The 24485-nt window shown below is 53.7% G+C and overlaps 4 protein-coding genes and 1 long non-coding RNA gene across 13 annotated transcripts in view; 4 read left to right on the top strand and 1 right to left on the bottom strand.

Moving 5' to 3' along the window:
• The first annotated feature begins 452 nt into the window (after window positions 1–452).
• TNFSF12 (TNF superfamily member 12) lies at window positions 453–9796 on the top strand. 2 transcript variants are annotated; one of them, XM_017850453.1, is made up of 7 exons: window positions 453–1139; window positions 1298–1348; window positions 1943–2018; window positions 2934–2987; window positions 3078–3113; window positions 8683–8807; window positions 9004–9796. In XM_017850453.1, exons 1-7 carry the CDS (start codon window positions 981–983, stop codon window positions 9253–9255), a joined length of 753 nt encoding a protein of 250 aa, XP_017705942.1. In that variant the 5' UTR covers window positions 453–980; the 3' UTR covers window positions 9256–9796. The 2 variants fall into 2 exon arrangements, with proteins under 2 accessions (XP_017705942.1, XP_017705943.1); XM_017850454.1 differs by having other exon boundaries at window positions 1301–1348.
• A 95-nt stretch (window positions 9797–9891) lies between these two features.
• TNFSF13 (TNF superfamily member 13) lies at window positions 9892–13518 on the top strand. 6 transcript variants are annotated; one of them, XM_017850457.1, is made up of 7 exons: window positions 9892–10111; window positions 10973–11202; window positions 11532–11610; window positions 11753–11800; window positions 11959–12077; window positions 12259–12397; window positions 12641–13518. In XM_017850457.1, the coding sequence occupies exons 2-7, from the start codon at window positions 10996–10998 to the stop codon at window positions 12748–12750; spliced, it is 702 nt and encodes a 233-aa protein (XP_017705946.1). In that variant the 5' UTR covers window positions 9892–10111; window positions 10973–10995; the 3' UTR covers window positions 12751–13518. The 6 variants fall into 6 exon arrangements, with proteins under 6 accessions (XP_017705946.1, XP_017705948.1, XP_017705947.1 ...); XM_017850458.1 differs by lacking the exon at window positions 9892–10111 and adding an exon at window positions 10130–10280; XM_017850460.1 differs by lacking the exon at window positions 9892–10111 and having other exon boundaries at window positions 10130–11202; window positions 12641–12789; window positions 12916–13511.
• A 425-nt stretch (window positions 13519–13943) lies between these two features.
• On the top strand, window positions 13944–23484 carry SENP3 (SUMO specific peptidase 3). Of its 2 annotated transcripts, XM_017850435.1 has the most exons (11): window positions 13944–14190; window positions 14995–15717; window positions 16557–16796; window positions 16888–16999; window positions 17370–17517; window positions 17647–17694; window positions 18835–18912; window positions 21925–22062; window positions 22249–22332; window positions 22451–22501; window positions 22957–23484. In XM_017850435.1, exons 2-11 carry the CDS (start codon window positions 15006–15008, stop codon window positions 23065–23067), a joined length of 1722 nt encoding a protein of 573 aa, XP_017705924.1. In that variant the 5' UTR covers window positions 13944–14190; window positions 14995–15005; the 3' UTR covers window positions 23068–23484. The 2 variants fall into 2 exon arrangements, with proteins under 2 accessions (XP_017705924.1, XP_017705925.1); XM_017850436.1 differs by lacking the exon at window positions 17647–17694 and having other exon boundaries at window positions 13982–14190.
• On the bottom strand, window positions 23223–24485 carry LOC108514320 (uncharacterized). The gene is made up of 2 exons (XR_001881186.1): window positions 24422–24485; window positions 23223–23887 (listed from the first exon to the last, which is right to left on the bottom strand). It is a non-coding gene; the product is annotated as an uncharacterized LOC108514320 (long non-coding RNA).
• The window catches only part of EIF4A1 (eukaryotic translation initiation factor 4A1), a 10642-nt gene continuing 10381 nt past the window's right edge, over window positions 24225–24485 (top strand). The window contains exon 1 of one of the 2 annotated variants that reach the window (XM_017850437.1): window positions 24225–24384. In XM_017850437.1, coding sequence (XP_017705926.1) covers window positions 24362–24384 — 23 coding nt within the window. In that variant the 5' untranslated portion in view covers window positions 24225–24361. The remainder of the gene's footprint in view (window positions 24385–24485) is intronic. The other variant, XM_017850439.1, reaches the window with a different exon arrangement.

Below are 24485 nucleotides of genomic sequence, written 5' to 3' on the forward strand. Positions count from 1 at the left end.
GCTGGGATTACAGGTGCGAACCACCTCACCCGGCCAATTTTGGTCTTTTTCTTTTTTGAGACAAGGCTCTGTTGCCCAGGCTGGAGTGTAGTGTTGCAATCACAGCTCACTGCAGCCTCAAACTCCTGGGCTCAAACAATCCTCCTACCTCGGCCTCCTGAGTAGCTGGGACTACAGGTGTGGGCTAATTTTTTTAAACTTTTCTGTAGAGATGGGGTCTTGCTGTTGCCCAGACTGATCTTGAACTCCTGGCCCCCAGCCTTGGCCTTCTGAGATTACAGGCGTGAGCCACCGTGCCGGACCAATTTTGGTCTGTCTTTTGCATGCTGCTGGTCCTCCTCAGATGCTTGGCCATCACTGGTAATGATGGGTTTCAGAACGTGCTACCCCAAACGATGCACCTCGTCATAGTGAGTGTTTTAAGCTGAAGGAATTTGAGAAAACAGCAGAAGCTGAAGGGTCTTTCTTACCGTCTCCTGCCCTTCTTCCCTGAACCAGGTCGTACAACCTGGAACTCCCTGTCCTTTTCCTGAAGCAGCAAATGATAGCCTCCTGTCAGAGGTGCCCTCCCTGCACCTGGAGGAAAGGAGCGTCCTTATCGCTGAAGACACAGGGACACAGAAGAATCTGAACCAACAGGCCTTCCTGAGTTCCCCACCTCCCCGCAGGAGGTGCCCGCACACGCACAGCCCCGTCGCTGCCGCAGCCGCACACATCGGACCTCGCCCTGGTGGTGCACGCCCGGGCTGGGCGCTCGGAGGTCGGGTGGGCGCCCATTCCGTCCGCTGCGCGCACAGCGCCCAGCCAGAGGCTCGGAGTTTAATCACACACAGCGTCCGGCTTCCTGTCCCCAGCGCCCCCTCCCGCCCCGTTTCCCTTGCCCCTCCCTCTCCCCAGCCCGATCCGCCCGCCGGCTCCCCTCCCCGATCCCTCGGGTCCCGGGATGGGGGGGCGGTGAGGCAGGCACAGCCCCCCGCCCCATGGCCGCCCGTCGGAGCCAGAGGCGGAGGGGGCGCCGGGGGGAGCCGGGCACCGCCCTGCTGGTCCCGCTCGCGCTGGGCCTGGGCCTGGCGCTGGCCTGCCTCGGCCTCCTGCTGGCCGTGGTCAGCCTGGGGAGCCGGGCATCGCTGTCCGCCCAGGTGAGGCCCCGCTGCGCACCCTTTCTTGGGCACATCAGGAGCTGAGACTGCAGAGGGGCTGCTGGGGGCCGGGTGGGCTGAAGGCAAGGGGAAGGGAGGATGGGTGGAGGGCGAGATGTCAGGTGGAGAGGCACAGGGTGACGCTGCCTCCTTCCCAGCAGGAGCCTGCCCAGGAGGAGCTGGTGGCAGAGGAAGACCAGGACCCGTCGGTGAGTGGGCGTGGGCGCGGTCTGCAGGCTGCTGGGCCATGGGAAGTGTGCACAGCTGAGGCTGCAGGTGTGTGCAGCTGTGCCAGCGGCACACGAGGTGTGTGCAGGGTGTGTGAACACAGTGCGTGCATGGGTGTGTGTCTGTAGGGGTGTGTGTGCGTGGTGACAACTCTGTGAGGGGTTTGTGCTGGGGTTGTGCCACCTGAGTCTGAGGTGTTTATTGGCTGGGGGTGACCTGGATGTATGAGATATGTGAGTCTGCGTGGAAGAGGGGTGTGGTTGTGTACAGGGTGCGTATCCTCTGTGCTTGGTGACTGGGTGTGGGCGTGTGTTCAATGTGTCAGTTGAGTGCAGGATCTGCATTGGTTGTGTGTGGGTGGGAAAGTGTAGCTGGTCTAGAGGAAAGGGTGAGACTTGGGGCCTGACTCCCAACCTCGCCTTTGCCCGGGGCCCCAGCTGTAGTGGGCTGAGGGGCTTAATCTGTCCCTAAGACTTCTGTGCCTATTGCTGGCCGGTGGCTCTCCTGGCAGGCCCCGTCTGTCTCACTTTATATCTTTGGGAGTCCCTGGTTGAACCCTGCCCTAATTCCCCTAGGAACTGAATCCCCAGACAGAAGAAAGCCAGGATCCTGTGCCTTTCCTGAACCGACTAGTTCGGCCTCGCAGAAGTGGTGAGTATCCCTCTGTCCCAACCTCAGGAAGTGGGCAGAGCAAAAGCCATTATCCACAGGGAGAAACTGAGGCACGGAGGGTGAAAGGAGGCTCAGAGTCACGCAGCTAAGCAGCCAAGACTCAAACCTAGGGATTCTCGCCCTCCTGTGAAGCTGCTTCTGTCACATGGATGTACTCCTTCAGACCCTACCCCAAACAGGAAGGCGGGGTGGCCATGAGTTAGAAGAACTACTGGGGGGCTGGGCGCGGTGGCTCAAGCCTGTAATCCCAGCACTTTGGGAGGCCGAGACAGGCAGATCACGAGGTCAGGAGATCGAGACCATCCTGACGAACACGGTGAAACCCCGTCTCTACTAAAAAAATACAAAAAACTAGCCGGGTGAGGTGGCAGGCGCCTGTAGTCCCAGCTACTCAGGAGGCTGAGGCAGGAGAATGGCATAAACCCGGGAGGCAGAGCTTGTAGTGAGCTGAGATCCGGCCACTGCACTCCAGCCCGGGCGACAGAGCAAGACTCCGTCTCCAAAAAAAAAAAAGAAGAACTACTGGGATCCTGATGGAGACTAGGCTGGGGAGTCGGAGGCCTGGACCCCAGTAGGCAAAGAGATTTAGGAATGGGATGATGGGGTGGCCTAATGACCACGTGTCCAAGTCGGCATGCAACTGTCCTGGCCCCCACCTGTTATCTCAGTGTGATTAGTAGCAGCTTCCTGTTTTGCTCTCAGCAGTATCCCCGTGTGGATGACAAATTATAGTCACTCTATTTACCTAGGAAGATGAGGCCTGAGATTCTAAGACCAGGAGTCTGGACAAGAATAAGGATGCCAGGCTCCCTGAGAGGGGAACGGGGCTGGGAGAGTGGCTCTGGGACCCCCAGTAGGGCCCGCTTTGTTCATCTGTCTTTCCTTGATCCTCAGCACCTAAAGGCCGGAAAACACGGGCTCGAAGAGCGATCGCAGCCCATTATGAAGGTGGGTGATGGGTGAGCCATACCCGGGAGAAGAGGGGCAGGTGGCAGAGGGGCAGGGCAGGTCTCATCAACCCTTTCCTGTGCTTTACAGTTCATCCACGACCTGGACAGGATGGAGCGCAGGCGGGTGAGACCCCATCCCCCCCCAACAGCACTGGCCTCCTGGGAAAAGGGCCCCTCAAAACCTTTGACCTCCCACTCCTTTCCCTGCCATCAGTCTCAGAACCACAGAAGCCAGTTCATGAAGGTCTTGGTTCTCTCTGTGACCCAGGCATGCGACCCCACGAAACACCCCTGCCTTTCCCCAGAACTCTGCCCAGCTCCCCCAGCAAATCACTGCCCCAGCTCTCTCCTTCAGCCCTCATTCTCCTCCAGGAAGCACTTTTCATTCTTTTTTTTTCTCCTCCATATTCCATGTCCTGATGATCTTTTTCTCAAAATGCTGCTAGTGTCTGCTCATCTTTTCCATTTCGACCCCACCCTCTACTTCAGCACCGTGACCTCAGAACCTCAAACGCAGCCTCTTGCTCCTTCCCCCCTCCACACCCTCCGCACCCCTCCACTCCATCTGACCTGTGCTGCCATGCTGAGCCCCTAAACTTCACTTTTGTTATGGTATTGGCTCTCTACATGGCTTCCGGTCTCTTCGTGGTCTGGTCTCAACCTAATTTCCCTGCACTCTTATGCTGTCTTCATGCTTGCTGGGCTGACACCCCTGCTCCCGGTGTGCCTCTTCTGGACTTTGCACATACCATCCCCTCACCCAGAACGCCCTTCCACTGTGAGAGGCAGGGGGGCATGAGGGGTGCTCAGCCGAGGGGTTCACAGCAGAGATGGTGAGAAGTGGATGGGTTCAGCCTGTGACCTGTGACTGACTTATGGGTTGCAGGTGAAGAATGAAAGAAAGGGAGGAATCACAGATGACTTCTAGATTTTTTATTTTTTTTAAGACAGAGTCCTCACTCTGTCACCCAGGCTGGAGTGCAGTGGTGTGATCTCAGGTCACTGCAACCTCCACCTCCCAGGTTCAAGAGATTCTCCTGCCTCAGCCTCCCAAGTAGCTGGGATTACAGGCGTGTGCTACCACACCCAGCTAATTTTTGTATTTTTAGTAGAGACAGGGTTTCGCCATGTTTTCCAGGCTGGTCTCAAACTCTTGACCTCCAGTGATCTGCCCGCCTCAGCCTCCCAAAGTGCTGGGATTACAGGCGTGAGCCACCACACCCAGCCGGCTTCTAGATGTTTAACTTGGGTATCTCTGGGAAGAATGATGCCATTTCCTAAAAAGGGGTTGACCAAGGAAGAAATAGATGGAAGTATGTAAGATAATTATTAATGTTGAGATGTCTAAAATAAACAAGTGGATAAATGACAATAAAGTAAATTCCACAAATGGATGACTGGACATTGTCAACTAGCTCAGGCTAAGTCAGGACGGATAAAGCCAGGAGTCATGGCCATATGGATGGCTTTTGTTTTTTTTTTTTTTTTTTTGAGACAGAGTCTCGCTCTGTCACCCAGGCTGGAGTGTAGTGGTGCAATCTTGGCTCACTGCAACCTCTGCCTCCTGGGTCCAAGTGATTCTCCTGTCTCAGCCTCCCAAGTAGCTGAGATTATAGGCAGGCGCCACCACACCCAGCTCATTTTTGTATTTTTTAGTAGAGACAGAGTTTCACCATGTTGGCCAGGCTGGTCTTGAACTCCTGATCTCAGGTGATCTGCCAGCTTCAGCCTCCCAAAGTGCTGGGATTACAGGTGTGAGCCCCCATACCCGGCCTATCGATGGCATTTAAAGCCACAGGATTGGATGAGACGCCAGGAGAAGGAAGGGCCCCATGAATGAAGCCCTGAGGCTCTTGAGCATCTCGAAGTGGAGCTAAGGGGAAAACCAGAGAGACTGAGAAGCAGCCGGACAGAGAGGAAGAAACCCAGGCAGGGTGGCATCCTGGATTGAGAGAAACCACTGTTTCAAGGAGGATGTGGCTGTCTGTGTTGAATGCAGCTGAGAGATCACATGAAATGAGAATAGAGAAATGATGGCTGGGTTTGGTAATGTGAAAGTCCTGCTGACCTTAAGGAGGGTGGTTTCAGTGGCATAGTTAGAACAGGAAGGCAGTGTGCATTGGGTTGAGAAGAAAATGAGAAATAAGGAACTGGAGGCTGGGACAACCTTTTTTTTTTTTTTTTTTTTTTTGAGACGGAGTTTTGCTCTTGTTGCCCAGGCTGGAGTGCAATGGCGCAATCTCGGCTCACCACAACCTCTGCCTCCCGGGTTCAAGCAATTCGCCTGCCTCAGCCTCCTGAGTAGCTGGGATTACAGGCATGCGCCACCATACCTGGCTAATTTTGTATTTTTAGTAAGATAGGGTTTCTCCATGTTCGTCAGGCTGGTCTTGAACTCCCAACCTCAGGTGATTCGCCCTCCTCAGCCTCCCAAAGTGCTGGGATTACAAGCATGAGCCACTGCACCTGGCCTAGGACAAGCCTTTTTAGATGTTTCTCTGTAACAAGGAGCAGAGAAATAGGCCAGCAGGTGGAGGGTTGTGTGGACCAAGGAAAAGTTTAGTTCTGTGAATAATACTATTTTTATCTGAACTAACACATACCGAGGGCTTTCTTGAGATAGGCACTGTGTCTGGCACTTGTATTTGGTCTTATCTAATCCTCACAACAGCCCTAAAAGGAAGATACTCTAATTACCTCCATTTTACAGATGGAGGTTACACAACTTGTCTGAGGCCATGAGATACTAAGTGGTGGAGCCAAGATTTGAACCCAGCTAGAATGTGCCTGTGTACTGGACATGGTCTGCATGAAAGGCGAGGTGGCTGGTGCAGGGGTGAGGGGTCCATGCAGGGGCCACATCCAAAAAGGGGAAAGGGAAGTTTCCAGAAAGAAGAGAGGACACATCTCCCACCATTACCAGAGGGTCAAAGGAGCACAAGAGAACAGGTGGGTTTGTAGATTTGCTGGGGGGAGATGAGGGAGCCTTTGCTCGATGACTTCTAGGTTCTCTGGACAACTAGGGAGACGGAGACAGGAGATTTGAGGAGAAATGGTACAAAATCTCATCTTGCTGATTATGAAAGCCAGCTTCGTGTGGGAATGTAAGATTGCCAGGCAGGACAGAATGTCCAGGTGAGGTTTGTGGCTGGAGACAAATGATACCAGGCAAGCCCTCCATGGTTCTGGCACACCATGGCCTTTGGCTACAAGCAGCCTTTGCTCAGACTGGCTCCATAGCTAGGAACGTCCTCTCTTCTCTGCCCTCCCTACTCTTCATGCCCAGGTCAGCCTTCCTCCCCTCTGTATAGACCACTTATTTTGGCAGTTATCCAGACATTCAGTCATTCATTGACTCAACATGCATTGAAGACCTACTGTTTGCTAGGGGCCAGGCTAGGTGCCCACAGCAACTAATATCCAGGCCCCCCCCCTTTTTTTTTTGAGACGGAGTCTCGCTCTGTCGCCCACGCTGGATTGCAGTGGCGCAATCTTGGCTTACTGCAAGCTCTGCCTCCTGGGTTCACGCCATTCTCAGCCTCCCGAGTAGCTGGGACTACAGGCACCTGCCACCATACCTGGCTAATTTTTTTTATGTTTTAGGAGAGATGGGGTTTCACCATGTTAGCCAGGACGGTCTCAATCTCCTGACCTCATGATCCACTCGCCTCAGCCTCCCAAAGTGCTGGGATTACAGGTGTGAGCCACCGCACCCAGCCTCAGACCGATTTTTAAGGAGTCACTGTCTAGGAGAGGAAACAAGCATATAAATTTGTAATTACAGGCTGGGTGCAGTGGCTCACACCTATGATCCCAGCACTTTGGGATGCCGAGGCAGGTGGATCACTTGAGGTCAGGAGTTCAAGACCAGCCTGGCCAACATGGTATCTCTACAAACATACAAAAAAAGAAAAAAATTAGCCCGGTTTGGTGGCACGTGCCTGTAACCCCAGCTACTCGGGAGGCTGAGGCATGAGAATCACTTGAACCCCAGAGGCAGAGGCTGCAGTGAGCCGAGATTGCGCCACTGCACTCCAGCCTGGGCGACAGTGAGACTCCATCTCAAAAAAAAAAAAAAAAAAAATTGTAATTACAGTGGAATGTGACAAAAACAATAATGAAAGTGGCCAAAGATACTGGGCAACACATGGGAAGACAGACATGGCTGTGGAGTCAGGGATTCCCTCCCTACATTGCAAGGCGCCACTGGGCCTTGAAGCAGGAGCGTAAGACAAGACAGGCAAGGGGTCAAGGACGGTGGGTGGAAGCAGAAGCAGTCCCTGGGGCAAAAGCCCCGGGTTTGACCAGAGCATAATGAGGCTGGGGGACTCTTAAGTTCAGCATGGCAGAAGCAGAAATTGCTGGAGGAGCGAGATGGGGATAAGGCTGGAGACAGAAGCCAGGCCAGACGGCGGCATGTGGGAACTATTCTGAGGTGAGCCATCGGAAGGAGGAAGGCGAGGTGGGCTTACATCTGCATCTTAGAGACTCTTTCTGTGGCTTTGTGTAGGGAATAAACTGGAGGAAGCCAGAATGGAAACAGAGAATGCTGTGAAAAGCAGACGGAGGCACCAGATGGGGGAGACAGGGGAGAGAGCTATTTAGGAGGCAGGATTGATAGGAACTGTTGATCGATGAATGATGTGGGTAAAGGAGAGGGAGGCTTGAGTATCCCCCTGGTGGCAGAACCAGAAGCCAAATGTGGAAAACAGACAGTAAAGCAAGTGTGGGATGAGGGGAGTCAGCTCAGCATTGGTCAAGATGAGTTTGAGGGGCTGTTGCTGTTCGGATGGCGCAGTTGGCAGGGTAAGGAAGGGAAGGAAACTTCAGTGCTGGAGACTCTGCAGAGCACAGGCTGTGGGAACCCATCGGTGGAAATAAAAATGCCCAGTGAGCGTCACTTTTTTTTTTTTGGAGACACAGTCTAGCTGTGTCACCCAGGCTGGAGTGCAGTGGCGCGATCTTGGCTCACTGCAACTTCCCCCTCCTGGGTTCAAGCAATTCTCCTGCCTCAGCCTCCCAAGTAGCTAGGATTACAGGCGCCTGCCACCATGCTTGGCTAGTTTTTATATTTTTAGTAGAGACGGGGTTTCACCATGTTGGCCAAGCTGGTCTCGAACTCCCGACCTCAGGTGATCTGCCTGCCTTGGCCTCTCAAAATGCTGGGATTACAGGCGTGAGCCACTGTGCCTGGCTGAGCATGATGTTTTCAAGGTGCATCTGTGCCATAGCGTGTGTCAGTACTTCACTCTTTTTATGGCCAAATAATATTCCATTATATGGATAGACATTTTGTTGATGGACATTTGGGTGTCATTTTATTATTTTTAGTTGTACTAATTCAAATAATGTATGTTTACATCCTCAACATAAAAGAAGCAAATAATATAGATATCCATGAAGTCAAACGTTAAATCCCCTCATACTTCTCCTTCAGTTCTACTCTTCTCCCCAGAAGTGACTGCAGGTATCAATCTGCCCTGAATGTCTCTGGCCATATACATTAGATTTTTTCACATAACTTCCTAGTCAACTGTGGGTGCCATAGGGGATGGAGCCTCCCTTGCCCGGGGTGATCTATGTGTCTTCTGGGTAAAGTGGGCACTGAACGTTCATATGCTCAATGGATCCCTGGGGAGTGTGGGGGAGTCCTGTAGAGAGACATTTCCTTATCTCTGAGCATCTGTGTTCAGGTGTGGACGGGACAGTGAGTGGCTGGGAGGAAGCCAGAATCAACAGCTCCAGCCCTCTGCGCTACAACCGCCAGATCGGGGAGTTTATAGTCACCCGGGCTGGGCTCTACTACCTGTACTGTCAGGTAAGCCCCACCTGGTTGCATTGGTAACGCAGTAAGGGAGTGGCGAAGGGTTTGCCAGGAGAGTGGGGGACCAGCTACAAGGCTGGGAGGGTGAGTCGGGGTTTGGGTGGGATGGGATGCCTGTGTCACTGAGGAAATTGGAAATTGAGGCGAGGGCAGGCAGAGGCCTGGACTTGGCCTATTGTCCCCACCCCAGGTGCACTTTGATGAGGGGAAGGCTGTCTACCTGAAGCTGGACTTGCTGGTGGATGGCGTGCTGGCCCTGCGCTGCCTGGAGGAATTCTCAGCCACTGCAGCGAGTTCCCTCGGGCCCCAGCTTCGCCTCTGCCAGGTGTCTGGGCTGTTGGCTCTGCGGCCAGGGTCCTCCCTGCGAATCCGCACCCTCCCCTGGGCCCATCTCAAGGCTGCCCCCTTCCTCACCTACTTCGGACTCTTCCAGGTTCACTGAGGGGCCCTGGTCTCCCCGCAGTCGTCCCAGGCTGCCGGCTCCCCTTGGCAGCTATCTGGGCACCCCAGTCCCTTGTGCCCCACCCTCAGCTGCTCTTTGCTCCAGACCTGCCCCTCCCTCTAGAGGCTGCCTGGGCCTGTTCACATGTTTTCCATCCCACATAAATACAGTATTCCCACTCTTATCTTACAATGCCCCCCACCGCCCACTCTCCACCTCACTAGCTCCCCAATCCCTGACCCTTTGAGGCCCCCAGTGATCTCGACTCCCCCTGGCCACAGACCCCCAGGGCATTGTGTTCACTGTACTCTGTGGGCAAGGATGGGTCCAGAAGACCCCACTTCAGGCACTAAGAGGGGCTGGACCTGGCGGCAGGAAGCCAAAGAGACTGGGCCTAGGCCAGGAGTTCCCAAATGTGAGGGGCGAGAAACAAGACAAGCTCCTCCCTTGAGAATTCCCTGTGGATTTTTAAAACAGATATTATTTTTATTATTATTGTGACAAAATGTTGATAAATGGATATTAAATAGAATAAGTCATAGTCTCTCTCTTTATTGGGGCTCAGGGGACACTCCTAGGGTAGATGGGGCCATGGAAAGGGGGACGTTGCAGAGCCACACAGCTGGAATTCCAGGATGATGTTCAGGCTTGGGAGCAGGGACCTCCATGCCTCCAACCCCCAGGTGGGAGCAGAGGTAGAAAGGCACACTGCCCAGGAAAAAAGCAATCGTCCGCCCAAGGTACAGCAGAAGCGGCCTCCTTTCCCTAGGAGGCGGACTTCCTCCTCCAGGGGAATCCCTCCCTGGCTGGGAGGAGCAGGGGCCCTTCCTCTTGGTGGCCTCAGGACATTCAGCAGGTGCTGGCACAGGCCCTTGCTGGGAGGTGGGGTGGGCAGGAGCCAGCCTGGAGGAGGGGCTCAGAGTCAGCAAGCACGCGGGAACCTGGAACCCTGTGTGCCGGGGAGGAATCCTGCAGTGGCCGGGGGGCTTGGGGCTGCTGCTTTGTCTCTTCGTCCAGAGCCTTATGTAAGAGCTTTTCTCGGGAAACAGGAAGTCCTGCTTGCCAAGTTCAGCACAGGGAGTAGTGCAGGCCTTATTCCAACACACCCGGCCCAGCCTTAACCCCAGAACTCAGCCAGTTTCTTGCTTCCGTGCCCTTGGTTCTCCTCCCCACCGAGCCCACCCCTCCTTTCCCACCTTCAGTCACCCCTAGTAAACTGCCCCAGCGATCTCTGTTGTGCCTGAGCCAGAAGGTCTTTCACCCTCGCCCTGACCCTGGCCACTGCCCAGCTTGGCCCCCCATCCTGCTCCTGGCACCATGCCCTCTAGCCAGCCAACCTTCCCTCCCCCAACCCTGGGGCCGCCCTAGGGTTCCTGCGCACTGGCTGTTCCTCCTGGGTGTCACTGGCAGCCCCGTCCTTCCTAGAGGGACTGGAACCTAATTCTCCTGAGGCTGAGGGAGGGTGGAGGGTCTGAAGACAACACTGACCCCACGACGGAGTGCCAGGAGCACTAACAGTACCCTTAGCTTGCTTTCCTCCTCCCTCCTTTTTATTCTCAAGTTCCTTTTTATTTCTCCTTGCGTAACAACCTTCTTCCCTTCTGCACCACTGCCCGTACCCCTACCCGCCCCGCCACCTCCTTGCTACCCCACTCTTGAAGCCACAGCTGTTGGCAGGGTCCCCAGCTCATGCCAGCCTCATCTCTTTTCTCGCTAGCCCCCAAAGGGCCTCCAGGCAACATGGGGGTTCCGGTCAGAGAGCCGGCACTCTCAGTTGCCCTCTGGTTGAGTTGGGGTGCAGCTCTGGGGGCTGTGGCTTGTGCCATGGCTCTGCTGACCCAACAGACAGAGCTGCAGAGCCTCAGGAGAGAGGTGAGCCGGCTGCAGAGGACAGGAGGGCCCTCCCAGAAGGGAGAAGGGTATCCCTGGCAGAGTCTCCCGGAGCAGGTGAGTGAGGGGAGGAGGGTGTCTGGGAGAGAAGGATGGTTAGCATGGGGGGTCTCTGGGCCTCCTGGTCTGCAAAGTTTCAAGGGGGTGCAAGAGAGGGTCTCCGGTTTGGAAGTCAGGGGCGCGGCCATTCCAGGAAAGGAAACTGTTAAAAGTTAATGCTTCTCATACCTAACAAATCCTGGAGGGCAGCCAGCAGCAACACTCAGGTTGCTGGGAAAAGGTGCATGAGAGATCTGAGGCATTTCGGGGGCAGGGGAGGGCTGGGAAGGAAGGCTGGCTGGGACTCTTGCATCTTAATCTAACCCTGACCCTCTTTCCATGAGCAGAGCTCCGATGCCCTGGAAGCCTGGGAGAATGGGGAGAGATCCCGGAAAAGGAGAGCAGTGCTCACCCAAAAACAGAAGAGTGAGGCTTCCAGGGTGCAGCAGGGGTGGGAGGTGTGCAGCAGCGTGGGGATTGTAAGCCCGAGTCAGGGTGAGGGTGGAGGCTGCCAACAGCACAACGGGGAAAAGTGGACATGGCTGAGATTCCCTCCTTCTCTCCTCAGAGCAGCACTCCGTCCTGCACCTGGTTCCCATTAACGCCACCTCCAAGGGTTAGCACTATTTTAAATAATGGCTTTGGGGAGGGGCAATAACCAGCACCTCTCGGGCTGGCACTTGGGCTCAAGGGGTTCTTACAGGTGAAAGGGGAAGAACCAAAAAGCATCTGAGAGTGCCAAGAAATCCTGACCGACACACTTCTCACCTCCAGATGACTCCGATGTGACCGAGGTGATGTGGCAACCAGCTCTTAGGCGTGGGAGAGGCCTACAGGCCCAAGGATATGGTGTCCGAATCCGGGATGCTGGAGTTTATCTGCTGTATAGCCAGGTAACCCCGCCACACTCTGAGCTTCACAGGGGGCCTCTTTGGCCCGATACTGAGGGTTCCTGACCCCTCTATTCATACCAAACCTAGCAGACCCTTCCTTCTTCCCTCGTTATCACTCCTGAGGCTTCCCAGAACTGAGACAGGCCATCCTGTTTTCTTCAACACCTCCCTTCCCTGCCAGGTCCTGTTTCAAGACGTGACTTTCACCATGGGTCAGGTGGTGTCTCGAGAAGGCCAAGGAAAGCAAGAGACTCTATTCCGATGTATAAGAAGTATGCCCTCCCACCCGGACCGGGCCTACAACAGCTGCTATAGCGCAGGTGACAGCCGTGTGGGCAGCCGAAAGCAGGACATCTCTGACAGGGGGTAGCAGTGCAGGGAGCTACCAATTGGAGGGAGGCTGGAAACCTAAACAGAGGCAGGCCTCTTCGCTCTGAGGAGTGAAGTGCAGAATGCCTGGGTCCTTACAGGAGGTGGAGGAACGGTGGAGCTGGAAAGGCAGGGGAAACAGGACATCTGGATGGCTGTGCTTCACTGCGAATCTACTTTCTCTCTTTTCTCAGGTGTCTTCCATTTACACCAAGGGGATATTTTAAGTGTCATAATTCCCCGGGCAAGGGCGAAACTTAACCTCTCTCCACATGGAACCTTCCTGGGGTTTGTGAAACTGTGATTGTGTTATAAAAAGTGGCTCCCAGCTTGGAAGACCAGGGTGGGTACATACTGGAGACAGCCAAGAGCTGAGTATATAAAGGAGAGGGAATGTGCAGGAACAGAGGCGTCTTCCTGGGTTTGGCTCCCGGTTCCTCACTTTTCCCTTTTCATTCCCACCCCCTAGACTTTGATTTTACGGATATCTTGCTTCTGTCCCCCATGGAGCTCCGAATTCTTGCCTGTGTGTAGATGAGGGGCGGGGGACGGGCGCCAGGCATTGTCCAGACTTGGTCGGGGATCACTGGAAGCATCCAGAACAGCACCACCATCTAGCGGCCGCTCGAGGGAAGCACCTGCCGGTTGGCCGAAGTCCACGAAGCCGCCCTCTGCTAGGGAAAACCCCTGGTTCTCCATGCCACACCTCTCTCCAGGTGCCCTCTGCCTCTTCACCCCACAAGATGCCTTATCCTACGTCATTCTCTCCAAATATCGGACCCCAGTTTCCATCACTATCTCCAAAGATGTATCTATTATGCGCCCGTCTACAGGGGGTGCCGACGAGGACGGTGCCTTCGCAGTCAAATTACTCTTCGGGTCCCAAGGTTTGGCTTTCATGCGCTCCATTGCCCCGGCGTGACAGGCCATTCCAAGCCCTTCCGGGCTGGAACTGGTGTCGGGGGAGCCTCGGATGTATCGTACGCCCTGGTGTTGCCTCACTCCTCTGAGCTCTTCTTTCTGATCAAGCCCTGCTTAAAGTTAAATAAAAGAGAATGAATGATACCCCGGCTCCATTTCCCCCACTGCCTCGCCTCAGCCTGGTCCTCATACGGGGATCTCCCGCCCTCCTAGCTCTCCTGTGGCGCGCCCCGCGCCGGACCAAGGTACTGGGGGCGCCGCTAGGGTCAGGCCGGCGAGAGCGGAGAAGACAGTGCGCGGCGCAAAAGGGAAAGTGGCTGGAACGCCACGCGCGGCCGGGAGGCAGATGTGCGCAGGCGCAGCCCTGTGTAGCGCTGTGGGCGGGCCGGTCCCGTGGCGCCGGCGTCCCCGGGTAGGCGGGACTGGGCGCTTGGTGGCCGCGCCGGCGCTCTTCGCCGGGTGTGACGTACTAATCGTGCGCCGCCACTGCCGGTGGGCCCGGGGCTCGCGGGAGGGGAAGGAGGAGGAGGGGGGAGGAGTGGCGGCGGCGGTGGCGCTGGTGGTGGTGGCGGCGGTGGCGCTGGTGGTGGCGGTGGCGGTGGCGGAGGTGGAAGCTGAAGCTGAAGCAGAGCCAGAGGCGGCGCGGCGGGGTGTTCGGCGGCGCGGCACGCGGCCCAGAAGCGTTGGAATCCTGAATTGAGACGGCTGCGCCTGAAGACAGCAGGAGTGGCGGGGCCGCCGCCGTCGCCGGAGAGATGAGCCGGGAAGCTTGAGGCCGGAGACGCCCGCCCTCGGGCCCGTCTGCCCGGCTTCCCCGCTCGCGGTGAGGACGCCCCCTCCCCTCCCCCCAGCCCTGCCTTGGCCTCTCCCATTCCTGGGCCTCGCTTCCGCCCAGCCGGGACCCAGAGGCCCGTAAAGGGGCTTCTTAAGGCCCGTGTGCGCCCAGCCATCCAAGCCCGTGGGACCGGACTGGTGCCGGGTTGCGTTCTGGTCCCCGAGGATGAAGTAGGAGGGGGCTGGCCCGGCCTGGTTCGTGCGCTCCGTTCTGTCCCAGCGCCTTGATTCGGTTCTCTTTAAGTTTCCTTCAAAGTGCTTCCCCGTTCATCAGCCTCTACCCCTGAACCATAGCCCTGGCCATCCGCACCTGAGATGACCGCAGCCTTCCCACGCCCCCGTTCATCCAGGGTGTTAGAGAACTGTCTCCCACTCCAGCCCACAGTTTCCACGTGCAAGTTGCATTCTCCTCAGGTACCACGGTTATCATGTCCCTGAGGAAAGAAATTGCCCTTATTGGGCCCTCAAAGGACAGCCCTGGTGGTATTAAAATAAAGACGTAGAACCAGGCATTGCTATTGGGTTTGGCCTGGGGATCTTAGAAATAAGATTTCTGAGGCCTGGTGCTTAGCCATTTTCCCTTTGTCTCTGAACTGGGGAGAGATGATGGCACAGACCCTAAAGGGCCCCTTGTGGATCGCGTTAACTGGGAAGATCTTAAGTTAGGAGTTTTGCGTTTTTTCCCCTTTTCTTTATTTGCATCTGAATCCAGAGGAGGCATGGCCAGGAAGAAAGGCAGGATCTGCGCTGGCGTGATGCTTAGATTTTGATATTCTTTATCTTTGTTTTTCAGGGTACTGGAAGATGAAAGAGACTATACAAGGGACCGGGTCCTGGGGGCCTGAGCCTCCTGGACCCGGCATACCCCCAGCTTACTCAAGTCCCAGGCGGGAGCGTCTTCGTTGGCCCCCACCTCCCAAACCCCGACTCAAGTCAGGTGGAGGGTTTGGGCCAGATCCTGGGTCAGGGACCACAGTGCCAGCCAGACGCCTTCCTGTCCCCCGACCCTCTTTTGATGCCTCAGCAAGTGAAGAGGAGGAAGAAGAGGAGGAGGAGGATGAAGATGAAGAAGAGGAAGTGGCAGCTTGGAGGCTGCCCCCCAGATGGAGTCAGCTGGGAACCTCCCAGCGGCCCCGCCCTTCCCGCCCCACTCATCGAAAAACCTGCTCACAGCGCCGCCGTCGAGCCATGAGAGCCTTCCGGATGCTGCTCTACTCAAAAAGCACCTCGCTGACATTCCACTGGAAGCTTTGGGGGCGCCACCGGGGCCGGCGGCGGGGCCTTGCACACCCCAAGAACCATCTTTCACCCCAGGAAGGGGGTGCGACGCCACAGGTGCCATCCCCCTGTTGTCGTTTTGACTCTCCCCGGGGGCCACCTCCACCCCGGCTGGGTCTGCTAGGTGCTCTCATGGCTGAGGATGGGGTGAGAGGGTCTCCACCAGTGCCCTCTGGGCCCCCCATGGAGGAAGATGGACTCAGGTGGACTCCAAAGTCTCCTCTGGACCCTGACTCGGGTAAGGTGGGAAAGGGGTGTGGGGTGGGGGTCGGGGGAAAGGGGTTAGGGAGGGATAAGAGCCTGGAGCACCAGGAGCCTGTTGCCATGGTGAGAGTTGGGCTTAAGGAAAGTAGGATGGCAGAGAGACAGCTCCAGAAGAGCTGCAAAATGTCTCCATTAAGCCCCACTTTGAGCAGAAAGTAAGCTTGGGAGTGAGCCTGGCTGTTTCTCAGTCAGAACTAGGAAACAGATTCCCTAAGTAGGTATTCTGTGGTCTTGAGCGCAGATGAGAAAGGGGAGCTGTGGTTTAGAAAAATCCTGTCCATACGAAATCCCTCGTCGGCCTCTCCGTATAAGAACCCCTGTGTGTACATCTCCAGAGGGTACCACTCCCACAGTGGTGGGATGGGACCTCTCCCGGTAGTGGAGTACATCATCTTACAGTTGTGAAATAATATTTCCCTTTCGGAGAACTCCAACCAAACAATTTCAGGCTCTCTACGTCTTTGTGACATATTCAAGCATTCATTGAGCCTTTACAATATGCTGGGTACTATGCGAGGTGTTTGGCATATAGTGGTGACAAATATCCCTGAAGTTTTTATGTCTAATTGCTAATCCTTTTTCTTTCTTCTGTCTATGAGTAGGAACTCTCTCCGTCCCTGTAGAATCTCTTGGACATGTTTATCTCATGCTTATGGGGTCCCCGTTTCTTGGAGTGGGATTGACATTGGTGGATTCTGCTTCAGTGTATCCTTCTTGTGGTCGTCTTTGTGTGCATGAGTTAACTGTGTGCATCCCATTGTCCTTTCCCCCAGGCCAATCTCTCATGCCCATTCCATTTCCCCTGCCCTATAGGCCTCCTTTCATGTACTCTGCCCAACGGTTTTGGGGGACCATCTGGGCCAGAAGGGGAGCGCAGCTTGGCACCCCCTGATGCCAGCATCCTCATCAGCAATGTGTGCAGCATCGGGGACCATGTGGCCCAGGAGCTTTTTCAGGGCTCAGATTTGGGCATGGCAGAAGAGGCAGAGAGGCCTGGGGAGAAAGCCGGCCAGCACAGCCCCCTGCGAGAGGAGCATGTGACCTGCGTACAGAGTAAGGAACCCTTGAGCAACTAGCCTCTCCCTCCACCGACTCCTAAAGTAGAGTCTGGAGGCCTTACCCCTCCTCTCTCCCTTTCCATCAGGCATCTTGGATGAATTCCTTCAAACGTATGGCAGCCTCATACCCCTCAGCACTGATGAGGTAGTGGAGAAATTGGAGGACATTTTCCAGCAGGAGTTTTCCACGCTTTCTAGGTGAGGCTTGAAAGCCCTCCTTCAAAGGAGGGCTGGGGCCTCAGGGACATAGAGAGAATACTGCTGCCTTTTAGGGCTGTACTTGGGGGAGGACGAAGCTAGAGCTGAAGGGGAGGACTCTGCAGGCAAGGTGCCGAGTCCTTGGAAGCTAATGGGAGAGTCTTTACCTGGGACCCTGACATGTTCTACTTGAGTAGTCATGTTCATCTTTCCGGGGAGTGGGCCTTTCGCAGGTCCTCGGAAGGACCCATCATGAGCCCAAAAAAGGGGGTCATTAGAATTTGTATTCTAGGGAGTAGTAGGTATTTCTGTGTGCCCCAGCTGCATCAACTTTTGTGTGACTCCACCCTTCCACCCTTGGCCTACTCAGGAAGGGCCTGGTGTTGCAGCTGATCCAGTCATACCAGCGGATGCCAGGCAATGCCATGGTGAGGGGCTTCCGAGTGGCCTATAAGCGGCATGTGCTGACCATGGATGACTTGGGGACCTTGTATGGACAGAACTGGCTCAATGACCAGGTGAGAAAGAGTAGAGAAACAGGCCTGAGAGGGGATTCAGGGAGCAGGGTGTCTGGGGCCCTCTGCATGGGGGAGCCCTGTACCCATGCCGCACCCCCCATGGCAAGCTGCCTCCCATCTTCTCCCCAGGTGATGAACATGTATGGAGACCTGGTCATGGACACAGTCCCTGAAAAGGTAGGCCCAACCAGATAGGTCAGTACCCAGAAGAACTTCTGCAGTTTTAAGCAGCTTTTTAAGCTCCTTTCATCCTTTTCATTTTACATAGAGAGGGTCTGTTTCAGGGAGAGAGGTGGTAGTGGTAGTGTATTAATTTCAAATCTGTAATCTTGGCCGTGGATTTATCAGTTGTTTTCCTTTTTGCCAGTATTTAGTTTTTTTTCCCTATGGCCAGCCCCAAGAATCGAGATGGGATCCTATTGTAAAACAAGGTTTAAAAAAAAAACAAAAAAGGCCGCCAGGCATGGTGGCTCGTGCCTGTAATCCCAGCACTTTCGGAGGCTAAGGTGGGCAGATCACCTGAGGTTAGGAGTTCAAGACCAGACTGACCAACATGGAGAAACCCCGTCTCTACTAAAAATACAAAATTAGCTGGGCATGGTGGCGCATGCCTGTAATCCCAGTTACTCGGGAGGCTGAGGGAGGAGAATTGCTTGAACCTGGGAGGCGGAGGTTGCGGTGAGTCGAGCTCACGCCATTGCACTCATACCTGGGCAACAAGAGCAGAACTCTGTCTCTAAAAAAAAAACAAAAAACAAAAAAAACAAGTTTGGGTGTAATGACTCATCCCTGTAATCCCAGCACTTTGGGAGGCCAAGGCAGATGGATCACCTGAGGTCAGGAGTTCGAGACCAGCCTGGCCAACATGGTGAACCCTTGTCTCTACTAAAAATATGAAAAAGTTAGCTGGGTGTAGTGGCAGGTGCCTGTAGTGCCAGCTACTCGGAGAATTGCTTGAACCCAGGAGGCGGATGTTGCAGTGAGTCGAAATCATGCCACTGCACTCCAGCCTGGGCAACAGAGCAAGGCCCTGCCTCAAAAAAAAAAAAAAAAAAAAAAAGGCCTGGTTTGTTGACTCATGCCTATAATCTCAATGCTCTGGGAGGCCGATGCAGGTGGACACACAGATTGCTTGAGGCCAGGAGTTTGAGACCAACCTGGGCAACATAGTGAGACCCTGTCTCTACCAAAAAAAAAGGAAAAAAAACCCAAAAACCCAGAATTTGTTTTTACTGTCAGTGGACTGAGGAGGGGAGACTTAGTGGGAGAGACTGAGGTCTTTTAATTCCATTGAGCTTTTTTGTGTCATTGGCACAGGTGCATTTCTTCAATAGTTTCTTCTATGATAAACTCCGTACCAAGGGTTATGATGGGGTGAAAAGGTGGACCAAAAACGTGAGTTTTGAATTGACATCTACTTGTGTAATGCCTTTGCCTCTAAAGAATGAGAGTCTTGTTTTCTATGAGCCCTTTCCCTGACTGTGTTCATTCAGTCTGTCAAAGATTAAATGTCTCCTGTGTGTGTAGGCACTAAGGATACAGCATTAAATAAGGAAAACTTGCCCTTGTGGAGTAAGAATACAGTTAAACTGCAGCTAGCGATAAGTGCTGTGGGCAGATCAAAACAGAGTAATGTGAGGCCGGGTGCAGTGGCTCACGCCTGTAATCCCAGCACTTTAGGAGGCCAACTTGGGTGGATCACCTGAGGTCAGGAGTTCGAGACTAGTCTGGCCAACATTGAGAAACCCTGTCTCTATTAAAAATACGAAAATTAGCCCTTTGTGGTGGCAGATGGCCTCTTAATAAGCCCAGCTATTCTGGGAGGCTGAGGCAGGAGAATCGCATGAACCTGGGAGGCAGAGGTTGCAGTGAGCTGAGACCCCCGCCATTGCACTCCAGCCTGGGGCAACAAGAGCAAAACTGTCTCAAAACAAACAAACAAACCCAGAGTACTGTGATAGTGTGGACAGTGGGTGCTTTAGATTGGGTGGTCTAGGAAGGCCTCTCATAGCTGAGACTTGAATGATGAGCAGCCAGCCATTTGCAGGTCTGGGAGAGGAGTGTTCAGGCAAAGGGAACAGCAAGTACACAAGACCCACAGTGAAAAACCATGACTGAAGAACAGAGGGCTTGTGGGGGTGACCTGTGTAGTTGGCACAGAGTGAGCAAAGGGAGACCGATACAAAATTCGGTCAGAGAGTAGATCATGTAGGACATAGGACATATACAGTAGGCTGAGGAGGGGGGATTGTATTGCGTGTATAGTGAGAAGCCATTGAGTTTTCTGTTTTAAACTCCTGTTTCAATGATAGATTGAAAGGGAGGCAAGAACGGAAGCAGGAACAGAGCACAGTAGTCCAGGTGAGAAACTTGAACTGGAGTGCTAAAGGAAGAGAGAGAGAGTGGTTTTATGTAGGATACATTTTACAAGTAAAACCAGCAGGACTGACAGGCTCTGTGATACTGAGAGAGACATATTTGGTCTCCTGACCAGGCTCCTGGCATTCCACTTGTAAAACCCTTGGAATCTCCAGTGATGTGTGTTTTGTATGCTGATGAGTTGATTCATGGCTAGCCCCTCTAGGTGGCTTCATGATTAGAGGGTTGGAACGTTCAGCCTCACCCCACCAGCTTCCTGGGAGGGGAAAGGGGCTGAAGGTTAAGGCAATCACTGGTGGTCAGTGATGTAATCAGTCATGCCCAGTAGTGAAGCCTCTGTAAGAACCTGGAAGCGGCCGGGCGGGGTGGCTCAGGCCTGTAATCGCAGCACTTTGGGAGGCCGAGGTGGGCAGATCACGAGGTCCAGAGTTCAAGACCAGCTTGGCCAGCATGGTGAAACCCTTTCTCCACTAAAAAAAAACAAAAAAAAGGGAGGCAGAAGTTGCAACGAGCAGAGATCACGCCACTGCACTCCAGCCTGGGTGACAGAGTGAGACTCTTTCTCAAAAAAGAACAACAAAAAAAAACCCGAGAGGAGGAGTTTGGAGACATTGTAGATAACTGAAGGCATGGAGGTTCCCACAGGATGGCCTCCAGGCCTCTTCCCAGTACCTTGCCCTATGCATCTTTTCATCTGTACTCTTTGTACTACCCTTTGTAATAAACTGGTAAATGTGTTTCCATGAGTTCTGTGAGCTACTCTAGCAAATTAATCAAATTCAAGGAGCGGGTCATGGGAACGCTGATCTAACCAGTTGGTGAGAAGCACAGATAAAACAACCTGGGGGCTTAGGACTGACATCAGAATTGGGGGCAGCCTTGTGAGACTGAGCCCTAAACCTGTGACACATTATCTCCAGGTAGATAGCATTGGAATTGAATTGGGGGATACCCAGCTGTGTCCACTGCAAAATTGCTTGCTTGGTCATTGGTGGAGAGAAAGCCGCACACACTTCTTGGTGACCACAGGTTACAGAAGTATTTTGTGTTGTGAGAGTATAGTAGGAAAGATTTGTTTTTTCCTCCACAGGTTGGATGTGGGAAACGAAGAAAAAGATAGAAGTGGAGGATGATGCCTAGGTTTTTGGCCTATGTAACGGGAAAAGTGGGAGAGGAACAGGTTGTGGGAGAAAAGTCAAGAGTTCTCTGGTTTCCCTGCCCTCCCATTCAAAGGCCAGGAAATTTCTACAGCTAGGCAGGATGATTGGCTCTAGCATTGCTTAATTTCAGTCCTCAAATTCAAGAGCTTACAGCCTCAGGGATCTTCTTCCTCTTCTCCCAGTAGAGGGAAGGGTGGTGACACACAGTGAAAAACATGTTGGCCTTCTTCATACTGAGTTTGAGTCCCACTTCTGTCATTTCTTTCTTTTATGACCTTGTGCAAGTCACTACTTTCCAAGCTGCAATTTCCTCATCTCTTAGGTTGAATGTGAGAACTTCCTGGTAGGATTGTTATGAACATTAACTGAGTGTTTACTTTGTGCTGTATCTTGTTCTAAGTGTATTATGGATATTCACTAGTTTAATCCTCATAACAAATGGATGAGGTGTAGGTACTACTATTTTCACTCTCTGACAGATAAGGAAACTGAGGTATAGAAGGTTATTAAGTAGGTTGCCCAGTCATAAGCCAGTAAATGGAGGAGCTGGATTTGAATTCTGGCAGGCTGCAGAATCCTGGGCCTGGGTTCTTAGCTACTAAGTGCTTCTCCCTTTAAAGTGTGAAAAGTGCCTGCCCATCATGGATTCTCAAGTGTTCGTTCTGATGTCACCTCCATTGTCCGACCTTCCTCCCTTACCCTGAAGAGCCGAAACATGCAGACCCTGAGCTTGCCCACGATCTAGGGCCTGGGTCTTCTGTTCTTTCACTTGGCTCCCTTGCCTGTGTCTCTGTTCCTCTCTAGAACCTTCATGGCAAAAGGCAAGACTTCTGTGTGTTGTACCTGACTTGTGGCACTGTCTCTTTAGGTGGACATCTTCAATAAGGAGCTACTGCTAATCCCCATCCACCTGGAGGTGCATTGGTCCCTCATCTCTGTCGATGTGAGGCGACGCACCATCACCTATTTTGACTCGCAGCGTACCCTAAACCGCCGCTGCCCTAAGGTTTGAGGGGGTAGGAGAGAGATGGGCAAAACGTGGGGAGGTGCAGTGGCAAGGCATTGCAGGAAGAAGGGTGGGCTTTGGGCCTTTGAGGGGCGACCTGGGCATGGTGTCTGCCACCACTACCCACCATACTGTGTTCATTTGGGAGATTTAGGGCATCACTTTCTTTTTCCCCCACCCACGTAGCATATTGCCAAGTATCTGCAGGCAGAGGCGGTAAAGAAAGACCGACTGGATTTCCACCAGGGCTGGAAAGGTTACTTCAAAATGGTGAGTTTCCTGAGGAAGGGGTATAGGGTGTTGCTGGGGAGAGTGGTAGAAGGCAGAAATTGAAGCCCTACCCCTGGGAGTCTCCATGTGAAGGGCCTACTTTTTGTCTCTCCTCTAGAATGTGGCCAGGCAGAATAATGACAGTGACTGTGGTGCTTTTGTGTTGCAGGTAAGCAGATGATGGGGCCACCTCCTCTAGCTCTGAAGTCAGTTGGGTTAAAGGGTTGGGAGGCTGTTCTGTATCCCCTCATTTGGCTCATAGTCAGTTGTGGAGCAGGAAGTAATCTGTTTTAGAACACCAAGACCCTGGCTTCACTGGTCCTCTTCTGGGCTTCTTCATCCCCCATTGGGACTGAGTGTCTGGTCTTGGGCCTCTGGCCTTGATAGAGCTCCCTGCTAACCTCCCACTCAGTGTATTTGCTCCATCTAAAACATTCTATCATGTACCAAGTAAGAACATTAGCTTTAGAGTCAGGCTGTTTTTGAACCCCAGGCTATGAGACCCTGACTCCCTTTGTATGTGAAGTGGGCATGTTCTCTGAAAGATGGAGACACATCTCATATGAAGTGTGTAGCACAGGTCCTGACACGGGGTTTCTCATGGCCTGCTTTGTTAACACCCAGTACTGCAAGCATCTGGCCCTGTCTCAGCCATTCAGCTTCACCCAGCAGGACATGCCCAAACTTCGTCGGCAGATCTACAAGGAGCTGTGTCACTGCAAACTCACTGTGTGAGCCTCGTACCCCAGACCCCAAGCCCATTAATGGGAAGGGGGACATGGGAGTCCCTTCCCAGGAAACTCCAGTCCCTTTCCTCTCTCGCCTCTTCCCACTCAGTTCCCGTTGGTTTTTCATATTTAAATGTTTAAATTTCTGTATTTTTTTTTTTCTTTGAGAGAATACTTGTTGATTTTTGATGGGCAGGGGGTGGCTACAGAAAAGCCCCTTTCTTCCTCTGTTTGCAGGGGAGTGTGGCCCTGTGGCCTGGGTGGAGCAGTCATCCTCCCCTTTCCCCGTGCAGGGAGCAGGAAATCAGAGCTGGGGGTGGTGGGCGGGCAATAGCATCACTGCCTGCCAGATCTTCAAACTTTATATATATATATATAAATGCCATGGTCCTGCTCTGGTCAATAAAGGATCCTTTGTTGATACTTAAGTGGTGGTCTTCCTTAAGGGGCCTCAAATTAGTGGATATGCTTAGCTCAGACCTTCCAGCCAGGCCTTTGAGACTAAAGGGGTCAGCTTTCCATCCCTGGCTCAGACACTGCCAACACCATGTCTTCACCCAAACAAATCCTCCAGATAGGAGCAGAGGGCAGGAAGAAGGGAAAGTAGGTAAGCCTCAAGAATAAGGGCGTCCGAGAGGGAAGCTGGGGAACTGGACACAAGGGACTGGGGAGGGGACCAGCCAGGATTCATGACAGTACCCCAAAGCCCTTTACAGTTTTCTTTCATCCCTCCACCCTCCAGCCAGGGGAATCCTCCTGTCCCTAGGATATCGCTCTTGATTCCTTCATCCTTGGCACACGTCCAGGCGGTGTCCAATCCATCTTTGCTACAGGGGAAAACAAATTAACATTTGAGTCCAGTGGGGACCGGGAGCAGAAGTAAAGGGAAGTGATAACCCCCAGAGCCCGGAAGCCTCTGGAGGCTGAGACCTCGCCCCCCTTGCGTGATAGGGCCTACGGAGCCACATGACCAAGGCACTGTCGCCTCCGCACGTGTGAGAGTTCAGGGCCCCAAGATGGCTGCCAGGCCTCGAGGCCTGACTCCTGTATGTCACTTCCGTACCGGCGAGAAAGGCGGGCCCTCCAGCCAATGAGGCTGCGGGGCGGGCCTTCACCTTGATAGGCGTTCGAGTTATCCAATGGTGGCTGCATGCCAGAGCGCCTAGGAACTAACGTCACGCCGAGTTGCTGAGCGCCGGCAGGCGGGGCCGGGGCAGCCAAGCCAATGCGATGGCCGGGGCGGAGTCGGGCGCTCTATAAGTTGTCGATAGGCGGGCACTCCGCCCTAGTTTCTAAGGATCATGTCTGCGAGCCAGGATTCCCGGTAAGAAAAACATTTGCAAGAGATTGTGGCTGCTTACCTTTCCGCCCCCCTTCCGACGGGCCCGCTGGGGTAGCTGAGAGGGTTGCGGGGAAACCGAGCCG

Source organism: Rhinopithecus bieti, unplaced genomic scaffold (genome assembly GCF_001698545.2).
Source record: "Rhinopithecus bieti isolate Rb0 unplaced genomic scaffold, ASM169854v2 scaffold_32008, whole genome shotgun sequence".
NCBI lineage: Eukaryota > Metazoa > Chordata > Mammalia > Primates > Cercopithecidae > Rhinopithecus > Rhinopithecus bieti.

Bases quoted from the DNA above. Each gene is read 5' to 3' on its own strand.
- TNFSF13 (XM_017850455.1), top strand. From the start codon at position 10,945: ATGCCAGCCTCATCTCTTTTCTCGCTAGCCCCCAAAGGGCCTCCAGGC. The intron at 11,203-11,531 runs GTGAGTGAGGGG...TTCCATGAGCAG, and splicing joins GGCAGAGTCTCCCGGAGCAG to AGCTCCGATGCCCTGGAAGC. The intron at 11,801-11,958 runs GTTAGCACTATT...TCTCACCTCCAG, and splicing joins CATTAACGCCACCTCCAAGG to ATGACTCCGATGTGACCGAG.
- SENP3 (XM_017850435.1), top strand. From the start codon at position 15,006: ATGAAAGAGACTATACAAGGGACCGGGTCCTGGGGGCCTGAGCCTCCT. The intron at 15,718-16,556 runs GTAAGGTGGGAA...CCTGCCCTATAG, and splicing joins TCCTCTGGACCCTGACTCGG to GCCTCCTTTCATGTACTCTG. The intron at 16,797-16,887 runs GTAAGGAACCCT...CCTTTCCATCAG, and splicing joins GCATGTGACCTGCGTACAGA to GCATCTTGGATGAATTCCTT.
- TNFSF12 (XM_017850453.1), top strand. From the start codon at position 981: ATGGCCGCCCGTCGGAGCCAGAGGCGGAGGGGGCGCCGGGGGGAGCCG. The intron at 1,349-1,942 runs GTGAGTGGGCGT...TAATTCCCCTAG, and splicing joins AGGAAGACCAGGACCCGTCG to GAACTGAATCCCCAGACAGA. The intron at 8,808-9,003 runs GTAAGCCCCACC...TCCCCACCCCAG, and splicing joins TCTACTACCTGTACTGTCAG to GTGCACTTTGATGAGGGGAA.